The sequence below is a fragment of the Hemitrygon akajei genome, chromosome 17 (genome assembly GCF_048418815.1).
Source record: "Hemitrygon akajei chromosome 17, sHemAka1.3, whole genome shotgun sequence".
In the NCBI taxonomy this organism is placed as follows: domain Eukaryota; kingdom Metazoa; phylum Chordata; class Chondrichthyes; order Myliobatiformes; family Dasyatidae; genus Hemitrygon; species Hemitrygon akajei.
In genome coordinates this window covers 48,916,494-48,943,173 of record NC_133140.1, presented here as the reverse complement: position 1 = coordinate 48,943,173, position 26,680 = coordinate 48,916,494, and the positions used below count along the sequence as shown (strand labels likewise).

General features: G+C 40.5%; 2 protein-coding genes across 5 annotated transcripts in view; one reads left to right on the top strand and one right to left on the bottom strand.

Annotated features, from left to right (window-relative positions):
* Positions 1-10,190, bottom strand: part of itfg1 (integrin alpha FG-GAP repeat containing 1) — a 264,103-nt gene extending 253,913 nt beyond the window's left edge. Inside the window, exon 1 of one of the 2 annotated variants that reach the window (XM_073070074.1) lies at positions 9,937-10,190. In XM_073070074.1, the coding sequence (XP_072926175.1) occupies positions 9,937-10,120 (184 nt within the window). In that variant the 5' untranslated portion in view covers positions 10,121-10,190. The remainder of the gene's footprint in view (positions 1-9,936) is intronic. The other variant, XM_073070075.1, reaches the window with a different exon arrangement.
* Positions 10,191-10,192: 2 nt separating this feature from the next.
* phkb (phosphorylase kinase, beta) overlaps positions 10,193-26,680 on the top strand; it is a 264,413-nt gene continuing 247,925 nt past the window's right edge. The window contains exons 1-4 of one of the 3 annotated variants that reach the window (XM_073070072.1): positions 10,193-10,431; positions 11,524-11,610; positions 18,981-19,067; positions 26,387-26,525. In XM_073070072.1, coding sequence (XP_072926173.1) covers positions 11,553-11,610; positions 18,981-19,067; positions 26,387-26,525 — 284 coding nt within the window. In that variant the 5' untranslated portion in view covers positions 10,193-10,431; positions 11,524-11,552. The remainder of the gene's footprint in view (positions 10,432-11,523; positions 11,611-18,980; positions 19,068-26,386; positions 26,526-26,680) is intronic. The other 2 variants (XM_073070070.1, XM_073070073.1) reach the window with 2 other exon arrangements.

Genomic DNA, 26,680 nt, shown 5'->3' with positions numbered 1-26,680 from the left:
GAAAATGCATGGTCATGCACTTTGCTAGTAGAAATAAATGTGAGGACTATTTTCTAAATGGGGTGAAAATCCAAAAATCTGAGATGCAAACGAACTTGGGGGTCCTTGTGCAGACCACCCTAAAGGTTAACTTGCAGGTTGAATCAGTGATGAGGAAGGCAAATGCAATGTTAGCATTCATGTCAAGAGCTCTAGAATACAAGAGCAGGCATGTGATGCTGAGGCTTTATAAGGCACTGGTGAGGCCTCACCTTGAGTATTGTGAACAGTTTTGGGCCCCTCATCTAAGAAAAGATGTGCTGGCATTAGAGAGGGTCCAGAGGAGGTTCACAAGGATGATTCCGGAAATGAAATGGTTATCATATGAGGAACATTTGATGTCTCTGGATTTGTACTCGCTGGAATTCAAAAGGATAAAGGGGGATCTCATTGAAACCTTTCAAATGTTGAAAGACCTAGACAGAGTAGATATGGAAGGATGTTTCCTATGGTGGGAAAGTCTAGGACAAGGAGGTACAGCCTCAGGATAGAGGGGCATCCATTCAAAACAGATGCCGAGAGATTTATTTAGCCAGAAGGTGGTGAATTTGTGGAACTTGTTGCCACGTACAGCTGTGGAGGCCAGGTCGTTGGGTGTATTTAAGGCAAAGATTGATAGATTCTTGATTGGACATGGCATCAAAGGTTACAGAGAAAAGGTTAGGAGGTGGGGTCGAGGAGGAGAAAAATAAAGGATCAGCCATGATTAAATGGCGGCGCAGACTCGATGGGCCAAATGGCCTAATTCTGCTCCTATGTCTTATGGTCTTAAGAAGTAATGACCAAGGTCTACAGTACTGCAAAGCATCTAATGCACAAGGATTGGGTCATGTTGAATATGAGCAACACAGATGTACACTTTGTTAATTGAAGTACACTATTTATTTTCCAATTAAACAAATAACCAAGTGCCTTTTAATCTGACAAAACTCTTAGTAGACATACAGTAGCAAACATGTAGGTGTAGTTTAAAACTACCAGAATTTGAAATTTTAAGTTGATCACCAATTTTTGGCTGAACAACAATGTTTGATAAATTATTCAAAGCCAAGGCAAATACATAATAATTTGACTGGATGCAATTTATTCAGTGACTATTCATTCCCCATACTCAAAATTATATTACTGATAATTTTTTTACAGTACAAGTTACTATATGCCAGTAAGATGGCTATGTGCTCAAATGCAATGGCCTCTCTGGATCCAATCAAAGTTGTGATCATTCATCCTTTACTTATTTTTTCATGACCGCAAGACACTTCTGGTTATCAAGGACATCAAATACTGTAGGTCAACCCCATCAACAATTTGCAGGATGGTGATGAAGCTGGAACGGCTGCATACGGTGTTGCAGCCTGCTTCTTCCTTTATTTATTCATTTTATGGGATGTGGGCATCGCCAGCTAGCCCAGCATTTATTACCCTTGAGGAGGTGGTGATGAGCCGCTGCACTCCCTGAGGTGTAGGTACGCCCACAGTGCTGTTAGGGAGGGAATTCCATGATTTTGACCTTGAACATTGAAGGAACGGCAATGTTTCCAAGTCAGGATGGCGAGTGACTTGGAGGGGGATTTCCAAGTGGTGGTGATCTCAGGTAACTGCTGTTCTTATCCTTCTAGATGGTAGTGGTCGTGGGTCTGGAAGGTGCTGCCTTAGGAACTTCAATGTGTTGTTGCAATGCATCTTGTTAATAGTACACACTGTAGCAACTGTTTGTCAATGGTGGAGGGATTAGATGCTTGTGGAAGGGATACCAATCAAGTAGGCTGCTTTGTACTGAATGGTGTCAATCTTCTTAAGTGCTGATGGAGCTGCACTCATCAGGCGAGTAGTGAGTATTCCATTACACTTCTGACCTGAGCCTTGTATATGGTGGACAGGCTTTGGGGAGTCAGGAGGTGAGTTACAGACCGCAGGATTCCTAGCTTTTGACCTGCTCTGGTAGCCACAGTGTTTAGATGGCTAGACCAGTTCAGTTTCCTGTCAATGGAAACCCCCAGGATGTTGATACAAGGGGATTCAGTGATGGTGATGCCACTAAATGTCAAGGGACGACGGTTAGAGCCTCTCTTGTTGGAGATGGTCATTGCCTGGCACATGCATGGCTTGAATGTTATTTGCCACCTGTCAGACCAAGCCTGGATATTGTCCATGTCCTGCTGCATTTGGGAATGAACTGTTTCATTATCTGAGGAGTAACAAGTGGTGCAGAAGGTTGTGCAGCCACCTGCGAACATCCCCACTTCTGACATTATGATGGAAGGAAGATCATTGATGAAGCAGCTGAAGATGGTTGTTCCTTAGCAACCCAGGAAAGAAGGTATAAGCAGTGGGGCACGAAGCGCTGTCTATTGGACAGAGGTGATTGTCTTAAGGAATTTTTGTTGTAACCGCAACACACTGTTGGACATTGGTAACTTAGAATGCTTTGAGTCTGATTCACTGGTGCATCGGCGAGACCAATGGTGGGGGAGCTGGACCTCGGTAGTAGAGCAGACCAGGCCTCATTCATGACTTGGTGTCACCTGTTGTGGTTGCCGAGGAAGGAGATGCCAGAAGCGGCTGTGTGCCGCTGCATTCCGCGCAGGGTTGGAGGCTGGACCCTCCTGTCGGTGGTGTCATCCAGTGTTCGGTCGGTGGAAAACAAACTGGATTGTGTTCCAATGTGTGATATGAAGAATTGCAATGGGCTGTTCTTCCAGGAATGTGGTGCCGGGACAACATCCATGCACAATCAATCTGCAGACCATGACTCTCAGGGACTTGGGCTATATTATCTATTGTATACATATTTTTTGTAACCATACGTTTTTCTGAAATCGTAATTATATGCACTGTGTGTGGCCGTGGTTTTGTTTTGTGCCTTGACCCCAGAGGAATGCTGTTTTGTTTGGCTGTATTTATGTGTCTGGTTGAATGACAATTAAATTTGAACTTGAATCATGTGCAAGAGCAACAGCAATAGATTTCTGGCTCATTTCACGCTGTGTGCCACAAACATAAAGATAATCTCTGTTGGAACCCATGAGACCAGGATCATCCATTATTAATATTAATATTGTCAATTGCCATTTTTTAAATACACTTTTGTAATTATTTTAAATTTTCACCCTAGTTCAAAAAAGGATGCAAGGATAAACACAGTAAACAGTCAGTTAACTGTCAACAGAAGGGAAACGTCTGGAAATGATAATTCGGGATAGGATTATTAACCAATTGGACAAATGCAGATTAGTTAGGGAAAGACAGCATTGTTTTTGCCAAGTTATGTTTGTCTAACTTTATAAGAGTTTTTGATGAGGGGTTAATAGAGAAGTCTAGTTGATCTGATCTATGTGAATTTGAAAAGGAACATTGCAGTTATATAGAAATCTGTTTAGAATGTACTTGGAGTACCATGAACAGTTCTCTCCACCTCATTATAGGAAGGATGTGGAAGCATTAGATAGGGCACAATGAAATACACCAGAATGCTACCTGGATGAGAGAGCAAGTCTTATGAAGAAAGGTTAAGCAAGCTAAGGGTTTTCTTTTTGGAGTTAGGAAGGTGAAAGGTGATTTGATAGTGGTGTATTACACCCTAAGACATGGAAGCAGAATTAGGCCATTTAGTTCATTGAGTCTGCTCCACCATTCAATCATAGCTGATTTATTTTCCTTCCCAACCCCATTTTCCTGCCTTCTCCTCATAATCTTTGGCACCTTTGTTAATCAAAAATCTATCAACCTCAACTTTAAGGAGAGACAATAGAATTATGAGGCATAGATAGAGTGGACAGCCAGTGTCTCTTATCCAGGACAGCAATGACCAGTAACAGAGAGCATTAGTTTAAGATGAGTTAAGGAAAGTTTAGGGGAGATATCAAAGGTAGTTTTTCAGAAAAAAATAACCACAGTGATAGGTGCTAGCTGTGGAGTGAGATAGAGACTGATACAATACGGACATTTAAAAGATTCTTAGATGGGAGCATGGATGTAGGAGGAATGGAGGGTTTTGGGTTGTGTAGGAGGGAAGGGATAGATTGATTGTGGAATAGGCTTATATGGGTCAGCACAATATCATACGGAGGCCAAAGGGCCTATACTGTGCTGTTCTAGGAAATTATTAAAGGGAAATATCAAAGACTGATCATCAAAATTAAAGCTGATGGAGATAAGGGCTCAGAACAATGTGGCTAAATGATGAAAGAGGATAATTATGAATAGTTGCTTTATAAGACTGGTGAGAAGTTTATAACGTTCTTTCCTGGCAATTGGGACCATGACTATCGTTGTCACTAATTACTTGGACATACAGGGCACAAGTTCCAAATTCGTATGCAAAAAAAACCTGGAGATATTGTAAGCTCTGGACAAAGTAATAATGCTAAATAATATAAACTAGCTAGTAGGTTCAAAATCAGAATCATAATCAGGTTTAATATCATAGGCATATGTCATGAAATTTGTTTTGTGGCAACAGTACATGGCAATACATAATAAAAACTATAAATTACAATATATATATAAAAATTAAATAGCGCAAAAAGAGCAAAAAAAAGTGTTCAAGGGTTCACTGTCCATTCAGAAATTTGACAGCAGAAGAGAAAACGCTCCTGAACCATTGAGTGCATGTCTTTAGGCTCCTGCTTCTCCTTCTTGATGGTAGCAATGAAAAGAGGACATATCCTAGTTTTGGATTCTGGTGTTCAAATCCAATGTTCGTTTAGAAGTCAAGAATGAGGCATAAGACTTGTTGTTTCAGTATGATTTTATTAGAAGTTCACAGAATGAAGTGAACTGGAACAGAACATTGACAGAGGGTCTTACTAATTGAAAAAGAGAGAAACTAAACAAGGTGCCAAGCATAAAACTGCTACTTTTATACTCAGAAATAAGGAAATTCCATTCAAATCCATAGACAAGAGACAACCAATTAGAAAATATGTATTCAATGTTGCAGTAAAATTAACCAAAATATTCATTCACTTAATGAACGTACAAATATGCTTCAGAATTACACTTTGTATAGCCAGAAGAGGCATATAAAACTGTTATGCATATAAAAACCACTTAAAATACAAGCAGATAATTAACTGTTAAATTGCAAAGGAAATGACAATTAAAATTAGACAGTCGGATCAAACATGGATGCTGGGGAGCCTTGATGGAGTTGACTGAGCAGTGGTCCCTCCTCACCAGACGACAATACAACCAGTTAGAATGCTCTCCGTGTACATCTCTAGAAATTTGCGAGACTCTTTGGTGACATTCTACAAGAAGGTGGAGCTTAGGAGAGACAATGGCACCTAACGGCGACTCCTTTGCTTGCATCTTCAGAAACAGCTCTATTTCCATCATTAATATTTCTATTTTTCCCTTTCAGGGTTCTCTCATCTTTTTTGTCCCGACTCTTTGATCCTGGAGTTGTGTGGCCATGGCCTTATCTGGCTCTTGTTCTCTCCCTCCTTGCCACTTCCCGATGACGTTTGGCGTCATCTCTTGACCATAATGTCCTCCTTTTCTTTCCACGCGGCATAATTAGGCTGACCATTTTTTTTTACCCTAATGCTGGATAGAAGATACGAAGCAGTAACACCAAAGCCTCCAGGATGCTGATTATTCTTGATGACATGGTTGGCGCTCTCCTAAATGGAGGTGATATAGTCACTGCTGTCCATTGGCTGCAGCAAAGGATTTGATGGGTGCCTCGAAGAACGTCATTACAATAAGAGTTAATTATCTCTTATTGATGGGTGGCAGTTAGATCTGTCTCAATCCTGCACTTGCTGATGGTGATTAGCAGAATGTGACCGCTCGAAATAGAGCCGCCCTATCCTTTTGCTCTGGTTGGTGTCACTGCTGTGAGCATCGTGAGTCACTTCTGTGGCTGGCCGCGCGCATGTGTCGTGGTGTTGCGTCGCGGTTTACATCATGGCGGACTTCAGCTCTTGGGTGAAAGCAGGGCTGTTGATTTTGCCAAGTGAGCAATTTTATACAAATATATAACTCTGAACTTTGCCTGCATTCTGTAAGTTAGCGCGCTTTAAGTCGATTTAGCCAAAAATAGTGCCGCTGTAATGCACCGTTTGTGCTAATTGGAGGTCACAAACTGACAAACAGAGTATGAGAGTTTTAGTAGTATATAGATACTTCATGCATCAACATGTGTGGCAGGGAAAGTGGTTTAAGAAAGCACACACTAGCTTATAAACAGAAACTTTGAAAAGGGGAGCAAAGAAATTGTGATGAACATTTATAAGACACCGGTTTCCAAAATTATACCGGCAATCAATGGTGGCATTTTGCATGAAGCTCATAAAACTACTAGATACTTTAGTAAATATACTTCCATCTTCTGAACTGCAATTGCTTCAGTCTGCAGACTGTAATTTCCCTTTTAAAAATGTACTTTAGAACAAAATGATCTGGCACTTTTGCCATCTCCTAGGGGTTTCAGCGAACTAGATTCGAGAGTGCAGGTACAGCTGGGGTGTCCATCACTGGGTTTGGACAATACATCAAGGCCTGATAGTGGAAGACAAACCAGTGGTCGGCTCCATTACTCCATACTGATTAAAGCATCAAGCAAGATGAAAATTGGTGAGGTCAAGAGTGGAACACAAACAGGTGATCGGCACCATCTGCCTGCATTTGACCTGGCTCCCTCTCTTCTCACTACTATCGTCAGGTGGGAGGTGCAGGGGCCTTGGTCCCATGCTGCTAGGTTCGGGAGCAGTTGTAGCCCTGCAACCATCAGGGTCTGAGATGGGCTACACTCACCTTGTACTGAATGGGCTCCACAGCTGTGGACTCACTTTTGGGGACTCTGCAGTTCATGTTCCATACGTTTTTTGTCTACTTATTTTTAAAATCACTATTTGCTCAATTTGTCCTCTTTTGCAAATTGGATAAGTGGAAGGCGTGCGTGCGTGTGCATGTGTGCGCGCGCTTTAGTGTATTCTATTGTGTTTGTTCTGTGAGTGCCAGTAAAAAGATGGACCTTAATGTTATACATGATACAAATAGTTAGTTTGATAATAACTTTGAACTTTAGGCATTGGAGTTGGGTTTGGCTAAAAATCAGAATATTGCTTTCAGATCTGATATCATACTTTAGAGAAAAATGGGGGTGTAAATTTACTGGAAGACTTAGAGATGAAGGACCAGTTATCCGGACAAATGAGAGAAAAAGATTGTTCTCCTTGTGAGGGGAGTTCTCCTTGTGAGGGGAATATCAATCAAACAGTACAGAACAGGCCTTTCAGCCTGACTCATTCATACCAACTACTTAATGCTATCCCATTTTCCTGCATTAGGTTCATATCCCTCTATTCCTTCCCTGTCCATGTATCTGTTGAAATGCCTTTTAAATACTATGATACTTGCCTCCACTACTTCCTCTGATAGCCCATTCTAGATACTAATTATGTTTTTTTATGAGAAATTTATCCTTCAAATAGTCTTTAAATATTTTTCTTCTAACTTTAAACCTTATTTAAGTTTTATTTTAGTTTTAAGTTTCCCTACCCTTGGACAAAGACTGACTTTCTATCCTATGCTCCTCGCAATAGTATGAACTTCTTTAAGGTCAACTCTCTGCCTCCTACATGCCAGTAAGAACAATACTAGCCTATCCAATCCTTGCTTAACTGAAGTCCTCCAGTCCAAGCTGAATCTCTTAATTTGGTTTGTCAGGATATTGCCTGGTTTATAGGGCATGTGCTATCACAAGAGGATGGATAAACTTGAATTGTTTTCTCTGGAGCATTGGAGGCTGAGGAGAGCTCTGACAGAGGTTTCCAAAATTATGAGAGGCGTAGATAAAGTGGACAGGGAGTATCTGTTTCCCAGGGCTGAAATGTCTAATACCAGAGGGCGTGCATCAAAGGTGAGAGATGGTAGGTTCAAGAAGGATGTGAGAGGTAAGTTTTTTACTCGTAGAGTTGTGGATACCTAGAATGTGCTGCCTGGTATGGTGGTGAAGGCAAATACATTAGAGGCTTTTAAGAGATCTTTGGATATGGCACATGGATATAAGGAAGATGGAGGGATATGGACATGGTTCAGGTAGGATGAATTAGTGTTTGGGTGTTTTTGATTTGCTTTTCATCTGGTTTGGCACAACATTGTGGGTGAAATGGCCTGTTCCTGTGTCTGTTCTATGAAATATTTAAAATTCTGCTTAGAATTGCAGGAAACTGCAGGAACCAAAAGACTAAGTGACAAGAAGATAATTTAAGATAAAACACATCCGATACCTTGGATCCAAATGCACTGCACAGATGGTTTGTGGAGATTGATTCAATTGTGGCATTCAAAAGAGAAATGGTTAAGTAAAAAGGAAAAGAAAAAAAATAGACAGAGAAAGGGACAAACTAATTACTCTTAAACAGGCCCTGTATGTACTCAATAGGCCATTTAGCTTGCTCCTGTGCTGTAACTATTCTGTGATTCCTGACATTGTTTACAACTGGTAACTGAACCATCACAGATATTTACATTGTCATAAAGCATGGAAGCAGGGTCTTCAGCTAACCAGATGCTTACCAAACATTCAGCACTCATACTAATCCAATTTTACTCTCTCCTCGTTCCCATCAGCCCATCGATTCTACCATTTGTTTATACACAAGGGGGAACTTACAAGGTCAATTTACCTATTAATCCATGTCTTTGAGATACAAGAGGAAACTTTGAGCACCTGGAGAGAATTCACATGGTTTGAGAGAAAATAAAAACTCCAGAAACAGGATCCAAGTTTCCGTACTGGATCCAGTGTGCTGTAATTGTGAAGCCACAGTTCTATCCATTGTGACATGATACCAACCTTTGTGCTCAAGGCATTAAGCAAACTATCGAACCTACTCGTAATCTGTATATTTCTGCATGAATCGAAGTTTATAACTAAGAGATTGGCTTTTTGTTCAGAGTGCCCGCAGAATTACAACATCAAAACATAAGTTTTGGAATCATCTTCAGAATTTACTTCTTCCTGTTATAATAAATTAGATATTATCCAACAGCATACTGAAAAAGTTACTTATTTGCAAACATCTTTTTCCCATTTTTTCCTGGATCACTTAGTCACTGAGCATTTCCTGTTATTTATCCAGCATTGTCCACTATTGTTAAAGCCAGAATTAAACTCCAATGTTGCACCTTGAAATGAGCAGCTCATTGGTCATATCAGAGGTGAGTCAGGAATCTCAGAAACCAGAATAACAAATTCCCTCCTGAGAAAAAAAAATGGTGGGATTCAAACTCGCATCTGTAGGAAACAGACTCAAACTCAGTACACTGCTCCAGTGTTTGTACTAAAACATACCATATTTAGTATGGATTTAAACTTATGTGCAAGCTAAAGATTCTCCAAGACATTGCATGATGCTTCTCATTACCTGAAATTGCTGAATTTAGATGCTTGGCTATATAACCACATTTACTTACAGTAAATAAATAATTTTGAAATATTAGTTTAAAAATATTCAACAAAATACTAATAAGCCAGTCAAATTTGGATCAATTTACAGAGGCAGGAAGGAATCTGATGCCATCACTTTGGGGGACCGGGTCATGATCATAGCAGGTTAGTATCAGGGCTCAGAGTTGAACAATGCTTACACTATTCACCTATCACAATTGAAATAAACAAAAATATACTTCAACTATTTCACAGAAGTACTTTTAACTACAATGTAGCCTCTACATTCCTTCTTTGAATATTGTAACGCAGACAATGCTTAAACCACACCTTGTTAATTAATAAATCAACAAGAAATACAATCAGCCTTGGAATTTCTGTAGAACTCAAGAGATTTTACGGTAACAATAGATATAAATGAACATGAGTATACCCTATTAACCTGGCATCTTTAGTACAACAATAAGATGCAGAGGCTGCTTAGAACTACTCACTTTCTCTGATTAGAAAGATGTCGGTTTGTTTATCCGAGTTAAAGTCTCCGAAAGCAGCCACGGTTCCCCTTGCCTCCGATCCGAAAAGCTCATCAGTGACCTCCTGCAACGCGGAGACCGCGGAATGTCGGAGAAGAAAGCCGGCAGTAGAGAAGAAAACGCCGAGGATGAAGGTAGGACCCATGGCCGGGCAGAGGCAGAGCAGCCCCGCCGCAGACACCTAGCAACGCGCAAACTGCTTTACGGCCGGAAACCAACCTTGCTGTGAACCGGGCTGCACTACGACAGTCGCCCAATCAAACTGGGTTAATACCGCGTCACGAAACTAAAACTCAAAAAGATGCCACCTAAACGCGAAACTTAACTCGGATCCTTGGGAAAACTTTATAGCACTGTATACACTTTGCGACAGTGCCGTCAGAGAGAAATTTTAAATCAGTATGGATGATCTGCGTTGGATATTGACAGATTTCAGAAAACGAGCAAAACGTTCAGGTTTGCAATAAATAAGTTGATTGAGAAAATATTCATGGCGATGTCTTGTTTGCAGCTTTGTATGATTTGTGTTTGGCTTGTCTCGTCATATGGTGTTGTCTTTGCCCAAGTTTTAGTTCCCGTTTTAACACAATTTGATTGCAAACACATAAAAAGCATGTCCAGTGCGTGAATGCTTATGCATATATCCATTTAGGGAAAGTAGTTGTTTTTGCATTATTGTACAAATCATGTTTGTATTCTGGGCCTCTGTTAGATTGCGGGACGACTGTGGATTAGTTCCGTTGTTATTTTCAGGTTTTGCATGCAGTTTCCAAATGCACATTTTATTCTCAAGTAATCTAACCCTTTACTAAAATCGGGAAGCAGCCATTGAAGCATAATTGAGCACACTAATCTTCTTGAGTAGTCTAAATATAAATGTATCACATTATTTTGGTGATAATTTCATCTACTATTACTACCTGAAATATAACCTTCTCTGAGAGGGCGACACAACTTCTAAAACGTTTAGGCTTTGCTGTTAAAACTATTTAATCTGAAAATTTAATCGGCATGAATGTACAACAGGCTGCATTTGCGATGTGTAAAGAAAACTGAAATATTCACGTAGCCATGTACCAGTTGAGAGAGTAACATTTACTTTGAATATGTTAAAAAATACAGATTTCCTAGTTCGACCAATCAAACTATATTTAAATTTGCTTATTTGAAGCAATCCCAAGTTCTATTACAAAATGCATATGGCTTCTACCCTTGTACTAAACAAGTTTAATTCTCTCCATTTCAATCTATAACTTACATTTTGCTACACTTTCCATAGTCACTCATTGTTACTGCTTTCACCTTGTACAATACTGTTCAAAAATGGAATACCGGTATATGAAAATAATGCTAAAAGAACAAGTTGACTTCAAATTCACAATTAAGGCCTGATTTTAATTACAAATGTGTACATTGTGATCAGTTGGAGTGTTGCAAAATGTAATGGGAATTGTATGTATGTTTATTGATAACAGTGCAAAAGAATTACTAACTTGGCATGTGTGAGTTAATTATTTAACCTGTGTGCATTGCTGTAATGTACTGCAGCAAGAGAAGGCTGTTTTTGAAAGTTGAAAATGGAGATAACCAACTTTGATGACAACACCACCTACATTCATAATTACACATCACTAGGTAAGTTGCTGCTGCTTAATTCATATTTATTTTGCAATGGGCATCCTGGAAAAGTTCTTGTCGTCTGAAAATGTTTGTAAATTTGTTTGGAAGAATACATTTACTGGTATTAAGCATTATCTTAAAAATTCCAGTAACTTCTCTTCAATTTCCAACAACGTAAGTCTGAAATGTTTTACCTAGTGTCTTTAACATCTCCTGATCCCACAAAGCATTTAGATTTTGATCACAATGGTAAATTGCTTCTTTTCTAGTCCCTGAAGACTACTCCATTTAACAAAAATGAAGCTCAGTATTGGGCAGAATCTCATTGATTAGCACCAGCTTTGTATCACCCTGAGAGGAGAAAAAGCACTGCATGTTTAATGTAGGTCTTACAGTTGCTTATGGATTTCAGTCTTGTAAGCAATGCTTTCATGATTTACCATTTTATTCTGCAAATAGTACAACTGAACTGTTCTCCAGATAAATTCTTAACTCTAATTCATGTTTGAACTTGGTATGTTTTCATTTGTCTCCCATTTGTAAGTCTAAGGAAGCATGACTAGCGGCAATATTTCTAATAATTCTATTTTGTAGCTTAGGCATGTTTTATTGAAGATAGAGAACTGATCATGATAGTTAGTGTACAAAGTCATAGGTATCACATCAAGAAAGATGGGACATTGACCTGATTTCACCTTAGAAGTGTTTGACGAGCTCTCTAGTAGACAGTTAATGTTCATTTAACAAGGATTATGAAGCATGTACTTACATTCCATCATACTGTTAATGTATTGAAAAATAATAAATGAACATGGCTGTAGAAGATAGAGGATTGTGGTGGAGGGGCATGATTTTGACTGGTGGTCAGTGACCAGTGGTGTCTGGCAAGGACAGGCGTGTTTTATGTAACAAGTAAAGAATAGTTGTTGCCTTAGAGCTGGAAGAGAGGAAATAATAATAGCATTTCTGTGCTATATTGTTACAAATTTGAGCTATGTTTCCATGAGGAAGTATTCTTCTTTTGAGAAGTTGTCAGAACATATTCTTCTGGCTTCAGTTGTATGACTCTTACCTTGACCTAGGAACATGTAGAGGAAATGAAGTTAAAACATATGATGAACTTATCAAGTACAAGGAGAAGACTGATCTTTGGGATCAAAATAATGGTATTCTTTTATATGTGCTGGTTGATCTACCAAGTATGATTCACAATGGTCTGATGTTTAGTATTTGACTGCCTTATGGGGAGGAGAGGAGACATGATAGAGGTGTACAGGATATTAAGAGGAATAGACAGAGTGGACAGCCAGCACCTCTTCCCCAGGGCACCACTGCTCAGTACAAGAGGACATGGCTTTAAGGTAAGGGGAGGGAAGTTCAAGGGGGATATTAGAGGAAGGTTTTTCACTCAGAGAGTGGTTGGTGCGTGGAATGCACTGCCTGAGTCAGTGGTGGAGGCAGATACACTAGTGAAGTTTAAGAGACTACTAGACAGGTATATGGAGGAATTTAAGGTGGGGGGGTTACATGGGAGGCAGGGTTTGCGGGTCGGCACAACATTGTGGGCCGAAGGGCCTGTAATGTGCTGTACTGTTCTGTGTTCTTATTTGTTTCTACTTGGCCAAAGCTCAGCAAAATCAAATAAACTGCAGATGCTAGAAATCTGAAATAAAAGCAGAAAATGCTGGAAATATTCAGCAGGTCAGGCTGCAGCTGCAGAACGAGAAACAGTGAACATATTGGGCTAAACCGCTGGGAATGAGACAGACAAAGGTTGTTGTGCTCCAGAGAGGGAGGGTGGCTTTGGAGGGAATAGCCACGATGGGGCACAGCCAGGGTAATCATGAAGATGACCCCTAAACAATGTTATCTGTTCAATGACTGACTGAGAGCAGTTAGTGACATACATAAAAGAACCTCGATAAGAAACAGGAGATGTAAGGAAACATGCCCAGCAGCTTGGGCTTGGTATGTCTGTTATTTCATGAGGGGGAAAGTTGAGGAGTAAAACAAAAACAATAAACAAGTTGAGCTGAAATCACAGATAGATGACTAATACAGATAGAAATCAAGTGTCTTGATGTTGCAGAATTCTATATTTAAGTGCGGAAAGTAGCAATGCTCTTCGATGGAAGGTGAGTTGTTGTTCCCTATGATTACATTGGGCCTCTCTAACAGTACCAAGGCAGCAGCGGGGTAGAGAACTAATGTGGCAGGCAATTGGAGCTAAATTTGCTGATGACACTAAACTGAGTGGAAAAGCAAATTGTATAGAGGATGTGGAGAGTCTACAGAGGGATATAGATAGGTTAAGTGAGTGGGCCAAGGTCTGGCAGATGGAATACAACGCTGGTAAATGTGAGATCATTCACTTGGGAAGGAATAATAGAAGAGCAGGTTATTACTTATATAGTGAAAGATTGCATCATGCTGTTGTGCAGAGGGACTTGGGAGTGCTTGTTCATGAATCGCAAAAAGTTGGCTTGCAGGTACAACAGTTTATTAAGAAAGCAAATGGAATGTTGGCCTTCATTGCTAGAGGGATCGAATTCATGCTGCAACCATACAGGGTACAGGTGAGGCCGCACCTGGAGCACTGTGTGCAGTTCTGGTCTCCATATTTGAGGAAGGATATACTGGCTTTGGAGGCAGTGCAGAGGAGGTTCACCAGGTTGATTCCAGGGATGAAGGGGTTAACCTGTGAGGAGAGATTGAGTCGCTTCTCTCGGGAATTCAGAAGAATGAGAGGGGATCTTATAGAAACATTCAAAATTTTGAAAGGGATAGATAAGATAGAAGTAGGAAAGTTGTTTCCATTGGTAGGTGAGACTAGAACTGGGGGACATTGCCTCAAGATTCAGTGGAAAAGATTTAGGACTGAGATGAGGAGAAACTGTTTTTCCCAGAGAGTGGTCGCAAAGAGAGCTTTTGGTACATCGGCTTTTATAAATCAAAGTATTGAGTATAAGAGTTGGAATGTTATGGTGAGGTGGTATAAGACATTGGTGAGGCCAAATTTGGAGTGTTGTGTGCAGTTTTGGTCACCAAATTACAGGAAAGATATTAATAGGGTTGAAAGAGTGCAGAGAAGGTTTACAAGGATGTTGCTAGGACTTGATAAACTGAGTTACAGAGAAAGGTTGAATAGGTTAGGACTTTATTCCCTGGAGCGTAGAAGAATGGGGGGGGGAGACTTGATAGAGGTATATAAAATTATGATGGGTATAGATAGAGTGAATGCAAGCAGGCTTTTTCCACTGAGGCTAGGGGAGAAAAAAACCAGAGGACATGGGTTAAGGGTGAAGGGGGAAAAGTTTAAAGGGAACATTGAGGGGGCGTCTACTTCACAGAGGGAGTGGTGGGAGTGTGGCATGAGCTGCCAGATGAAGTGGTAAATGCGGGCTTGCTTTTAACATTTAAGAAAAACTTGGACAGGTACATGGATGAGAGGGGTTTGGAGGGATATGGTCCAGGTGCAGGTCAGTGGGACTGGGCAGAAAAATGGTTTGGCACAGCCAAGAAGGGTCAATAGGCCTGTTTCTGTGCTGTAATTTTCTATGGTTCCAAGGTGAATCTGGAATTCTCTGCCCAGGGAAGCAGTTGAGGCTTCCTCACTAAATATATTTAAGAAACAGATAGCTTTTTACATAGTAAGGGAATTAAGGGTTATAGGGAAAAGGCAGGTAGATGGAGCTGAGTTTACGGACAGATCAGCCATGATCTTATTGAATGGTGGGGCAGGCTTGATGGGCCAGATGGCCTAGCAGCAGTTCAATGCAGTACATAATAAGAAGATAAAAATAATAAATAAAATAAAAGTAATAATAATAATAAGTAAATTACAGTTCCTATATTGAATAGATTTTTAAAATGTGCAAAAAACACAACACTGTATATTAAAAGAAGTGAGGTAGTGTCCAAGGGTTCAATGTCCATTTAGGAATCGGATGGCAGAGGGGAAGAAGCTTCCTGAATTGCTGAGTGTGTGCCTTCAGGCTTCTGTACTTCCTACCTAATGGTAACAGTGAGAAAAGGTCACGTCCTGGGTGCTGGAAGTCCTTAATAATGGATGCTGACTTTCTGAGACATTCCTCCCTGAAGGTGTCCTAGGTACCTTGTCGGCTAGTACCCAAGATGGAGCTGACTAGTTTTACAACCCTCTGCAGCTTCTTTCGGTCCTCTGCAGTAGCTCACTTCTCCCCCCATTCTAGACAGTGACGCAGCTTGTCATGTAGTTATGAAAATTATATTAATAAGTTTAAACATAAATTAGCTGTAAGTATGCAGGAGTTTTGATGCTTTTGGGAGAGAGAGATGGGTCATTATGCCATTGAATTGGGAGAACAAAGCTTGGCCTGCTGAGTTCCTCCAGCAATCTGTGTGTGTGAATTGGTGAACAAGTTTGAAGGACTAATTGGCTGCTTTTACTCCTTTCAAAACCCATGTGTATTTCAGGCGCAGCCAAACTGATGATTATTTTTTCAGATGTAAAAACTAATGGGGTACTTTTCCCTGTGGAAAATCAAATTTGTTTAGAGAATTTTAAGTAAGCCTATTCCAGCTCCAGGCCTGTTTAATTCAGGAGATCAAAGCTCCATTCTTCTCTCTTGCCTTTAGTTTTCTTATGAGGTTGATTAATTTCATTTGCTGCTTTGGATTAATTGCAGCCACTGCTGCTTTTACCTCGCCTCAACCTTGGGAGGATAGACCTTCGGACTGGACATTTACGGTTCATTTGTACAGAGTAACTCACTCTTAGATGCATTGCCATACAGTGATAAATGATGTATAGCACACCACTGAAATACAGTATTTTGAAATAGAGGCATTTCAAAACCTGGTTGGCATTCAGTTCACACAACCTGTAGAACACCACAAAACAAGTAGTTGTTTCCTGTAGTGTGCTGGACAAGCCAGTGACAATGATGCTGTTGAGAAAGTGACACAAGCTTTAAAATATTTCTCAAAAGGTGTCTTCCATCAATTGTCAGACTGCTTATATGTTATGTGTTTGTACAAGAGTGATCATTTACTACTCGAGTTGAGCAAAGACTTTCCAAAATACACACCTGCAAGTGAAAAGAAGCACCCTTTGGAAAATTATATGAAAGATGTATTTTAGATTTTGAAATAATATTTGAGAGGTTTTGGCTTTATCAACCACATTAGGACAAACTAGATTTCCTTTTTAATAGAGGTGTGGGGGATAAAAGGAATAAAATAAATGTGTCAATGATTGATATTCGAGGAAATATAGGTGGAAAGTTAATTTTTAAGTGTGAACATTTTTCTTAAAAAGCTGAGCTAAAATATTTATCTTTCACAAAGAAGAAGATTAAAAAATCTCTCACAAATGGTGGAGGATAACAGAGCTACAGTAATGAGAAGAGAAAAGAAACTTAGGAAAGTGTAAAAAATCTATTGCCAAGACCAATGGGACTGGAAGCTGATACATTCCATGCAGCTGATCACCTGCATCTCAAAGTTTTGAAACAATTGGCTATGAATGTGAATCATGCATTGATCATCGTTTTTAAAAACCAATTTTAGAAATATTGCAGCAGGTTGGAAATTAGCTCCTGAGCCCCAATTTGGGGAAAGAAGAAGACTTGAATCCATGGATGTCTGATGTCAGTAGTAGGGGAAATACTGGAACCAGATTAATTTAGCAGTAGCTGGGCACATAGAAAACAGGGTTGATTGGAGCTTCACATTGATATGACTGGGAGATCACTTGTGACAGATGTGTTTTTTGACATTATTCTAAGCATTGTGGATAAGGGGTGATCAGTGGATGTGTTGTATTTGTACTTTTAAAAGGTCATCAAAAAGTGCCATTGACAAGGTTGCTAACAAAATTAGAGCCATGGAATTGGAGGTAATGTACGGATGTGGTATGAAGATGTGTTGCTAACAGAAACCGAGCCGGGATAAACTGGGAGGTTCTGACTAGTGGTATATTACTGTCGGATTAGAGCTTGCTAATAACACTCACAATCCATATCAATGATTTAGGTGTGGTGACCAGATAATTTATATCTAAGTTTTCTGGATGGGTCTTGAGACAATTCAGAGATGGAAGTATGGGCAAGCTATTTGAATTGCCAAGGACATAGCAGATGAAATATGGGAAGTTGTGAAGTCAGTTACGTTGATAACAAAAAAAAAGCACAGTAATTTGTAAATTGTGAGAGACTCAAAGTTGTTGGTGTTGAGAGGGATCTTGGTTGCCATGTGCGCAAATCACTGGAAGATAATTTGTTGGTAGGGCAAGCAGTTAAGTACAAATGGTATGCAGTTGCCTTGTTTTTCAAGAGGATTTGTGTAGAAGAGGAAAAGTTTCTTACTATAATTGTATAGGACTCAGTGAATTCTGGAAAATTGTGTACAGGTCTGAGGTAGGATATGTTTATGATACAAGGTGAGAAGTTAAAGTTCAGCAGATTAATTAATGGATTAGATGCGTTGTCGCATGGCAGATTAAGCAAACTTTACTGATAGCTTCTAGAATTTGGAAGAATGTTGATTGAAAGTATTGAAATATCCAGAATTCCAATGGGACTTTACAGAGCAGATGTAGGGTTGATCTGGCTGGCTTAATCGCCATGTTTAGGATAGAAAATGTCAGCTTTTTTGAATAATAATGGAGTCCATGGAAATGGAACAAGTGCAAAAAGTTAGTGCTATGATCTTACTGAATGGAGGAGCAGGAACAAGGCACTGAATGGATTTCCTTTGTCTCTTGGCTTTCAAAGTAAGCCCCAAGATTCTGATTTCAGGAGGAGTCTACAGTTACCAGGCCTTGTCCTGCTACTAACCGTTTGCTTTCAAAAATCTTATCCTTAAATTTGCTGTTGCAATTTTGTACTATTTCCATGCACCTTTGGATTACTTCCCATCAAATTTATAATGTTCCTCAGCATTATCTCATAAACAGGTGAAAACTTCTGGTATTTCCAAATTATTCAGTCTAGGCTTGCCATCAAATCATTATTTGTATGGGTTTTACAAATTTGCATTTAAAGGTCTCTTTTATTGGAATTGTTGCAGATTAATGCTAATTCTATTTCTGAAGTAGATATTGAAGACAAATGAGACTTTAAAGAGTGTATATTGGAATTAGAATTTCGGTACCTTCATTTTCTCCAAGCTTTTAGTATTGGACAGGTGCAACAATGAATTTATTGCTTAACTCCAGGGTATTTAATTTAGTTAGCCAGACAATTAAACACTCCTTTTTTTTCCAAGATTAGTTAAGGGTATGCAATGTTAACGGTTGTCATTTTTTGATATGCATTAAATTATTTCTGCAATATGATACTAACTTGCAATGATACATTTTGGCACTTTATTTTATACTCTAATATGATTTTGTTTCTCTTTAGATTCTGTATATGAACCTGCTAAAACTGTAATCCAGGTATTGGAGTCTGAAAATTTGTCAGACAAACTTGACAGATATTACAGATATGGTAAGATCTTACAATGCAAATTTTATACCACTGACCTGTTAATTGTAATATTTATAAATTTCTGCAAAATAGTGGGCGATTAGTGAATAAACTCAATGGTCTATTTTGTCACAGTTGTGTTACATGTGATTGTGTAAATATTGAAGAGACCTAATGGATTTGTAACTTTTGTTCTCAATGTTTAGTGAACTTAATTCCCTTTGCTACTATTTTATAATATGAATTTCACAGAGTGTATTCATTTAGTTTCTTACATAACTGAAACTGAATGAACGAAGGTAGAATTCGAAGAAGACCAACAAGTTCTGTGCCGTTTTCAGCTGTTTTGAGGACTGACAACAGACTAGAAGTCAAGGATTATATCTCAACAGTTGAAACAGGGAAAAAATTGATTTCTCTTCCTCAACCTCCCCCAGCCCCTCTTCCAAATCTCCAAGAGTCTTGTATAGAATATTTCCATGAGACATTTGTTCTCTGTACAGATTAATACATTTGCATTTCAGGTCCAGGCATGGGACTTGTGCTAGAATTACAGGCAGTCCCCGGGTTATGTACGAGTTCCGTTCCTGAGTCCGTATTTAAGTCGGATTTGTACGTACGTCGGAACAAGTACATCCAGTATTATTTAGCGTCAGTCAAACGTTTGTCTTAGTATATATTTTACCTTTCTATGCATATAAAACACTTAAGAAATGTATGTATTCCAATAATTAAACCACTGTGTTGCTTAGTAATAATTGTAGTTTTCATCGGGGCAGGGCCTTTCAAATGCTCCATTATTCTCACTTTATCCATTATCCTTTAAAATTGTTCCGATCGTTGACTGACTGTAGCCTAATGCTTTTCTGATGACTGATGGTGTTTCACCTCTTTCCAAACGCTTTATTATTTCCACTTTATTTTCAATCGCGATCGCTTCCCGTCAATGGAACAGAAACACTGTGGGCGGCGGGTCCCAACCTCCACTGGCTCCTGAGATCCGCTGGGTCTTAAGGACCACCGCACATCGTCAATGGAACAGAAACACTGCGGGCGTCAGGTCCCGACCTCCGCTGGCTCTCGAGGTCCGCTGGGTCTTAAGGACCTCCGCACACTGTCAACGGAACAGAAACACTGCGGACGTCGGGTCCCGACCTCTGCCAGCTCCCGAGGTCCGCTGGGTCTTAAGGACCACCGCACACCATCAACGGAACAGAAACACTGCGGGCGTCAGGTCCCGACCTCCGCCGGCTCTCGAGGTCTGCTGGGTCTTAAGGACCTCCGCACACTGTCAACGGAACAGAAACACTACAGGCGTCGGGTCCCGACCTCTGCCAGCTCCCGAGGTCCGCTGGGTCTTAAGGACCACCGCACACCGTCAACGGAACAGAAACACTGCGGGCGTCAGGTCCCGACCTCCGCCGGCTCTCGAGGTCCGCTGGGTCTTAAGGACCACCGCACACCGTCAACGGAATAGAAGCACTGCAGGCAGCGGGTCCTGAGGTCTGCTGGGTCCTAATGACCACCTCATTGAGACAGGCTGAATGGGACAAGTGGGGGCTGTGCTGGGTTTGCGTATTTGATCATCCACAATATTCCACGTGGGAATTTAAACTGGAGGTGGCAGTGTTTTTTTTACGAGGTCGAGTTGCGAGCTCGATATCAACCCGGCACGGATGGTATGGGAGTCACTGGATCGACATCAACCTGGCACGGAAACTTCCGTTCTCCAGCCCGGCGCTGATCTCACTGCGCCACCAGCCGACTGGAATGGCAGGGGGTGGGTTCAGGGTGAATCTTACTAAGAAAATTTTAAGCCAAATACAAAGTTAAACACTCAACACAGTGTCAATGGCAACGATTTAAAATGGCAGACGGCGTCGTGATCCGACTTAAAATGGCGGACGGCGTTCTCCTTCCTCGGTTCGTAAGTACGAGTTGTCAGTAAGTCGGATGTTCGTAACTCGGGGACTACCTATACTATGAAAAATGCTGAGGACCAAGGGAAGATTAAAATAATTATTAATATGAGTATCTCACTATTCAGTATTCTTAAATCCCAACAGTCCCTTGGGCATTTTTATCAAAAAACATATTCAATTTTATTTTGCGCTAAATTAATTAATTTACTTAATTTAAATATAGGTAGTTTTGTTTTGGGGAAAACGTTTATTCTACTTTTCAATTAATTTGTAACTTTTCTAATATCTAAAACTTAAAATGCAACCCTATCCATGTCCTTCATAATTTTATATAGTTTTAGCCTGTAACATCTGTCTCCTTAGCTTCAGAGCCAGTTTATCCAAGCTCTCCTGATAACTTGGGCAACTTCCTTGTGAATCTTTACTACACCTTCTCTGGATTAATTACACCTTTCCTGACGTGTGCCTAACCAATGTCTTGTGCAACTGGAATGCGACGTTGTCACCTCTTGTACTGGGAGCCTCTGTTGATGAAGGCAAGCATGCCTTTTACCTCCTTTACTGCCCTGATAACCTTGTCTGCCACCTTCAGGTCTCTGTTCAACAGCATTCCCCAGTACACTGGCACCCATTGTGTATTTCCTAGCCTGGTTTAACTTCTCAGAATGCATCTCTTCAGACTAGCCTGAGCTAGTTCCAAGTACCTTTCCCAGTCAATCTATACCCCTTTGTAACCTTGGATAACGTTCTTCACTGAATACTATACCACCTACTTTATGTCACTTGTGTACTTACTAATCATCCACAAATATTTGCACTCCATCATTAATATACAGTGAATTCTGGTTAATTAATCAGGGCAGCTGCTTATTTGGGACAACTCTCAAAGAACAGAAACTAATCGAAAAAATAGCCAGGATTCCCCTTGTTTATTTGGGACACTATGTCACTTAATTGGGATAGGAGACAGCTACCGTAGATTCCGGACTACAGAGCGCACCTGATTAAAAGCCACTGGCTCTAATTTTAGAAATAAAATCAATTTTTTACTTGTAAAGGCCGCACCGGATTTTAGGCCGCACCGGATTTTCGGCCGCAGGTGTCCCACGTTGTAATATGAGATATTTACACAGAAAGATATTACACGTGAGGATTTTTTTAACTTTTAATTAAATCCATATGGTAACAAAAACAAATACATATTGCAAATGCTTTTTTTCGAACCGTGCCTGTAACGCGGCTACTTTTAAATATACGTTGCGTATACTTCTTTACTGAACAACATTCCAATATCTCCTAACGACTGGTAAAAAATATATATACTGCAGCCTACCAGGAAAAGTTATTGATCGCCTTTAACTTAAAAGCAGCATTTTGGCTCCGCCGCTCGACCCCCTCCTTTCCGTTTATCGCAAACGGCATTTTTCCTACAAGACGCGGCGAAACCGGGTGTGACGTCATAGCATCCCGCGATGTAGTACAGAAAACAAATATAGTTAAAACTCTTCTAACTTTAACTAGAAAATGAATTACTAAGCGAAAATATTATAAACTAAATAACTGCCATAAAGGCAGCACAATGCTTTTCTTCAAGTGTTTTCCATGTTGATGAGGGTGAGTACAAATGACTGATTTACAATAATTTAATTGTGAAAGTGCGCTTGATTTATCGTACAATTTCATTGGACCTCTGTGAACTACTCATCAATTTTATTGGTCTACTGTTACGAGGCAAAATGTTTACGAGGCGGCATGAAAAAAAATAATGCATTAGCTGCACCGTAGTAAAGGCCGCAAAGTTCAAAGCTGTTCAAAATGTGGGAAAAAAGTAGCGGCTTAAAATCCGGAATCTACGGTAGTTCTTTTCTAAGTATCATCAGTCTCATGGACTTGTGTGGCTGTTAGACATTGCACCATGCTTAGAGCGAACAGTTTTAAATATTGTAATTTGCATGTATTTGTGCTCAAAAACAGTGGTTTTTGTCAGTGATAGTTGGCAAGAAATAAGCGGTAAGGCATTTTGGAATAGTTTTGCTCACTGCAGTTTCAAGCATTCAACCTTGGAGATGCCAGAAAAGGCCAGGAATGAAAATGAAAGGTTTTCACTCCTTCAAGTTAGGAACTATGAAGAATTTGAAGATATCGACAATCATCTTGAATGTTGTAATAAAAATGAAGATTTGGAAGATGTAATTATCAAAAGCATTGTATGAGGGAAATCTGTTAACTGCATAAGGCTGATTTTGTTTATCTACAGTCAATCAAAAAAGCATGGCGGTGCATTACAAAAATGAGAAAATCTGCAGATGTTGGAAATCCAAAGCAACACACACAAAATGCTGGAGGAACTCAGCAGTTCAGGCAGTAACTATGGAAAAAAGTAAACAGTCGATGTTTCAGGTTGAGACCCTTCATCAGGACTGGAAAAGAAGGGGAAAAGTCAGAATAAGAAGGTGGGAGGAGGGGAGGAAGAAATATAAGGTGGCAGGTGATGGCTGGACAACAAACACAAGAAAACCAGCAGTTTTGTACCAAAGCCTTTGACTGTTCTGGAGAAATCCATGCACTGACATGTTGGAATGGGGATGGAAAGTAGAATTGAAATAGGTGGCCTCTGAGAAATCCAACTTTATGTGGTGGATGGAGTGAAGGCACTTAGCAAAGTGGTCTATACCTAGTCTCACCAATGTACAGGAGGCCACACTTGGGAGCACCAGATAACCCCAACGGACTTGCAGTTGAAGTGTCGCTTCACCTAGGAGAACTGTTTGGGGCCCTGAATGGTAGTAAGGGAGGAATTATAGAGATAGATGTGCACTTGTTCCACTTGCAAGGGTAAGTACCGGGAGGGAGATCAGTGCGGAGGGTCGAATGGGCAAGGGCATCATGTTGGGCGCAATCCCTGTGGAAAGTTGGATGGGTGGTGGGGAGGGAAAGATGTGCTTGGTCCTGGGTTGTCCAGTGTGTTGGTTGTCCATCGTATCTGATGATGACAGTGAGACCTGTGTGGGAGAGCTTTAAAGTGGAAAAGCCGTTGACTGAGACAGTTCTACTCTCTCAACCTCAAGGTCCAGGTCCAGTGATACGAGTAAATATCACAAATGGGGGAGGGGGGTCTTCTTTGGTTGCAGTGGATAATAATGATTTCTATGCCTTCTCATGCCCTTCACTCTCCATGAAACATTGCAGAACCATCTTCTTGGCCATTGCTTCTCACTTGATCTCATCCAGCCAGTCTGCCAGAACTGACATCCCATGCTAGGACAAGTGTGTCCCTATTTCACTAGGGGTTGAGGCCCACTGGTTTAGCCCACCTGTCGAAACAGTGTACTGGGGTGTGACTGCTGTCCACATTGTTATGAACCCCGTAACTGGGTCACTTACCAGCAAAGATAGAGAGGTCCATTGAAGTCTGATGATCCGATTTTTAACAGTATTTATTAGTAAAAATACACAAAAATAATATCAATGCAAATATACAGATAATATACGTCGTCAATACTAAATCTAAAAGTGCGGGTATAATAATAATCAATAAGAAGTAAGCTCTATCGTTGTCTAGGGGATAATGTATTGTCCGATGGAAATATAAAAGTCACTCAGTTCATGCAGGCTGCAGCCTTTGGGGACGCTGTATTTCAATGGTTGGAGAGAGAGAGAGTTTTGGGAGAAAAACTTGCCGGCTTTCCTTTTATGATTTCGATCCGTCGGGAGTCCCGTTGGTGTGTCCGTTCACTCGTAGCCTCTCCTTTAGCTAAAGCTGTTCTTCCGTGGCGAGTCCGCCAATCCCAGGCAAGGGAAGGACGCACACGAGCCCCCCACCGGCTGTCGCTATTAAACGCTGTCACGGGATTTCTAGCATTTCTCCTGGTGCGTCTAAAGGGGTTGCTCCCCAGACCCTCTTTTATCCTCACTCACGGGGTCTCAGATGTCAGTCAGGTTGGTTGATGCAATCCCTCAACCAGCCCACTCTGGTCGTCCCCTGAGGGGCTTCAATGAATAGTACAGTACTCAATACACAATTCCGTCTCCAAGAGATAATAGCCGTTATCAATAGTTTTGTTTCGCTGAGGCCAGGACACATTCCAAACCTTGTGGATTCTCTCTCATTTCCTGGGTCCCAGACCCGAATTAATAGCGATCTTGCGATTCTCGAAAAGGAGGGGGGCGATTTTGTACCCTTCGGCCCCTCAGAGTTGCGGCACATTCGTAACAACATGCAAATAGCTACTTGAAGCCACAGGTGAGAGCTTAGTGTCAGTGGGGACCAAAGGCCCCCTTCTAGACTTCATAGACTTCTAGTTTACTCCTTCAATAGTCAATAATCAGCTCCTTGGTCTTTCTGCATTGTTGTGGCACCACTCTGCCAGATTTTCAGTCTTTGTCCTATATGCTGATTTATGATCACCTTTAATTCAGTCAACCTAATGGTGTTATTAGCAAACTTTATAGCATTAGAACAGTGCTTAGCTTCACTGTTATAAGTGTAAAGCAAGGGGGCTAAGCTCACAGTCTTGTGATGCACCTGTGCTGATGATGATTGTGGAGGAGATGTTGTTGCTAATCCAAACTGACTGGGATCTGCAAGTGAGGAATTCAAGGATCCAGTTGCACAAGGAGATATTGAGGGCTAGGTCTTGGAGCTCACTGATTAGTTTTGCGGCGATGATGGTATTGAATGCTGAGCTGTAGTCAGTGACGTTGATGAATGCGTCTTTGCTGTTCAGATTTTCTGGGGTTGAGTGAAGACTCAATGAAATGGCATCTGCTGTTGAATGGTAAGCAAATCACTTCTCAGGCAGGAGTTGATGTGTTTCATCACCAACTTCTCAAAGCACTTCATCACAGTGATAGTCATTGAGGTACTGGTATAATTGAAGCAGCTGGGTACCTCAGACTGCTGAAGCGAGAGGTTAAAGATGCCCAGCCAGTGGATCAGCGCAAGTGTTCAGTATTCGGCCAGGAACCCCATCTGGGCTGGATGCTGGCCATGGGTTCACCCCCTTGAAGGATGCTTTCATGTTGACCTCAGAGACTGAAATCACAGGGTCTTTGGGATTTCATGAATGTGCTTCCTTGTTTTAACAGTCAAGTTGAGCATAAGAAGCATTGACCTCATCTGAGCTTATGTCGCTTCCAGTCTTTTTTTTTACATGAAATTTACATGAATTTTTTTACATGAAAATTATAGTTTGTATAAATATCAAATTTGTCTTCGAGGCAGTAGGCTGATTTTTGTTTTTCCCCTTGCTATGCTTCTCAAATTTTTGTGCTGATAAATTCATTGTTTGCTAATGGATAATATATATTTTAAATTTTTAACGAGTGTTCTTGTATTATACTTATTTTTTGATCATCTACAGAGTATAGACCCACATTTGCTGAGCTAATTTTGAATCTGTTTCTGCTTTCTTTCAGTAAAATCGACTGTGTTGAACTATCAGAGTGCTGCCACAGGCCTATTCCCCACCAAAACAGTTGGCAATTGTAATAAAGCAAAAGTTCGAGATTGCCTTTATTGTGCTGCTGGTGTTTGGGCTGTTGCTCTAGCTTATAGGTAAGTGCATTTCTTCTGTATTTTTTGATTTAATATCAAATTTTATAGATTTTGTCTCTGTACAGCTTGGCCATTGAAGCTCAGACATCATGTCAGATAAATAGATTCTGGTAATTAAGTTACTGAATCTGTTTCTAGAGCTGAACTGCAGGTCC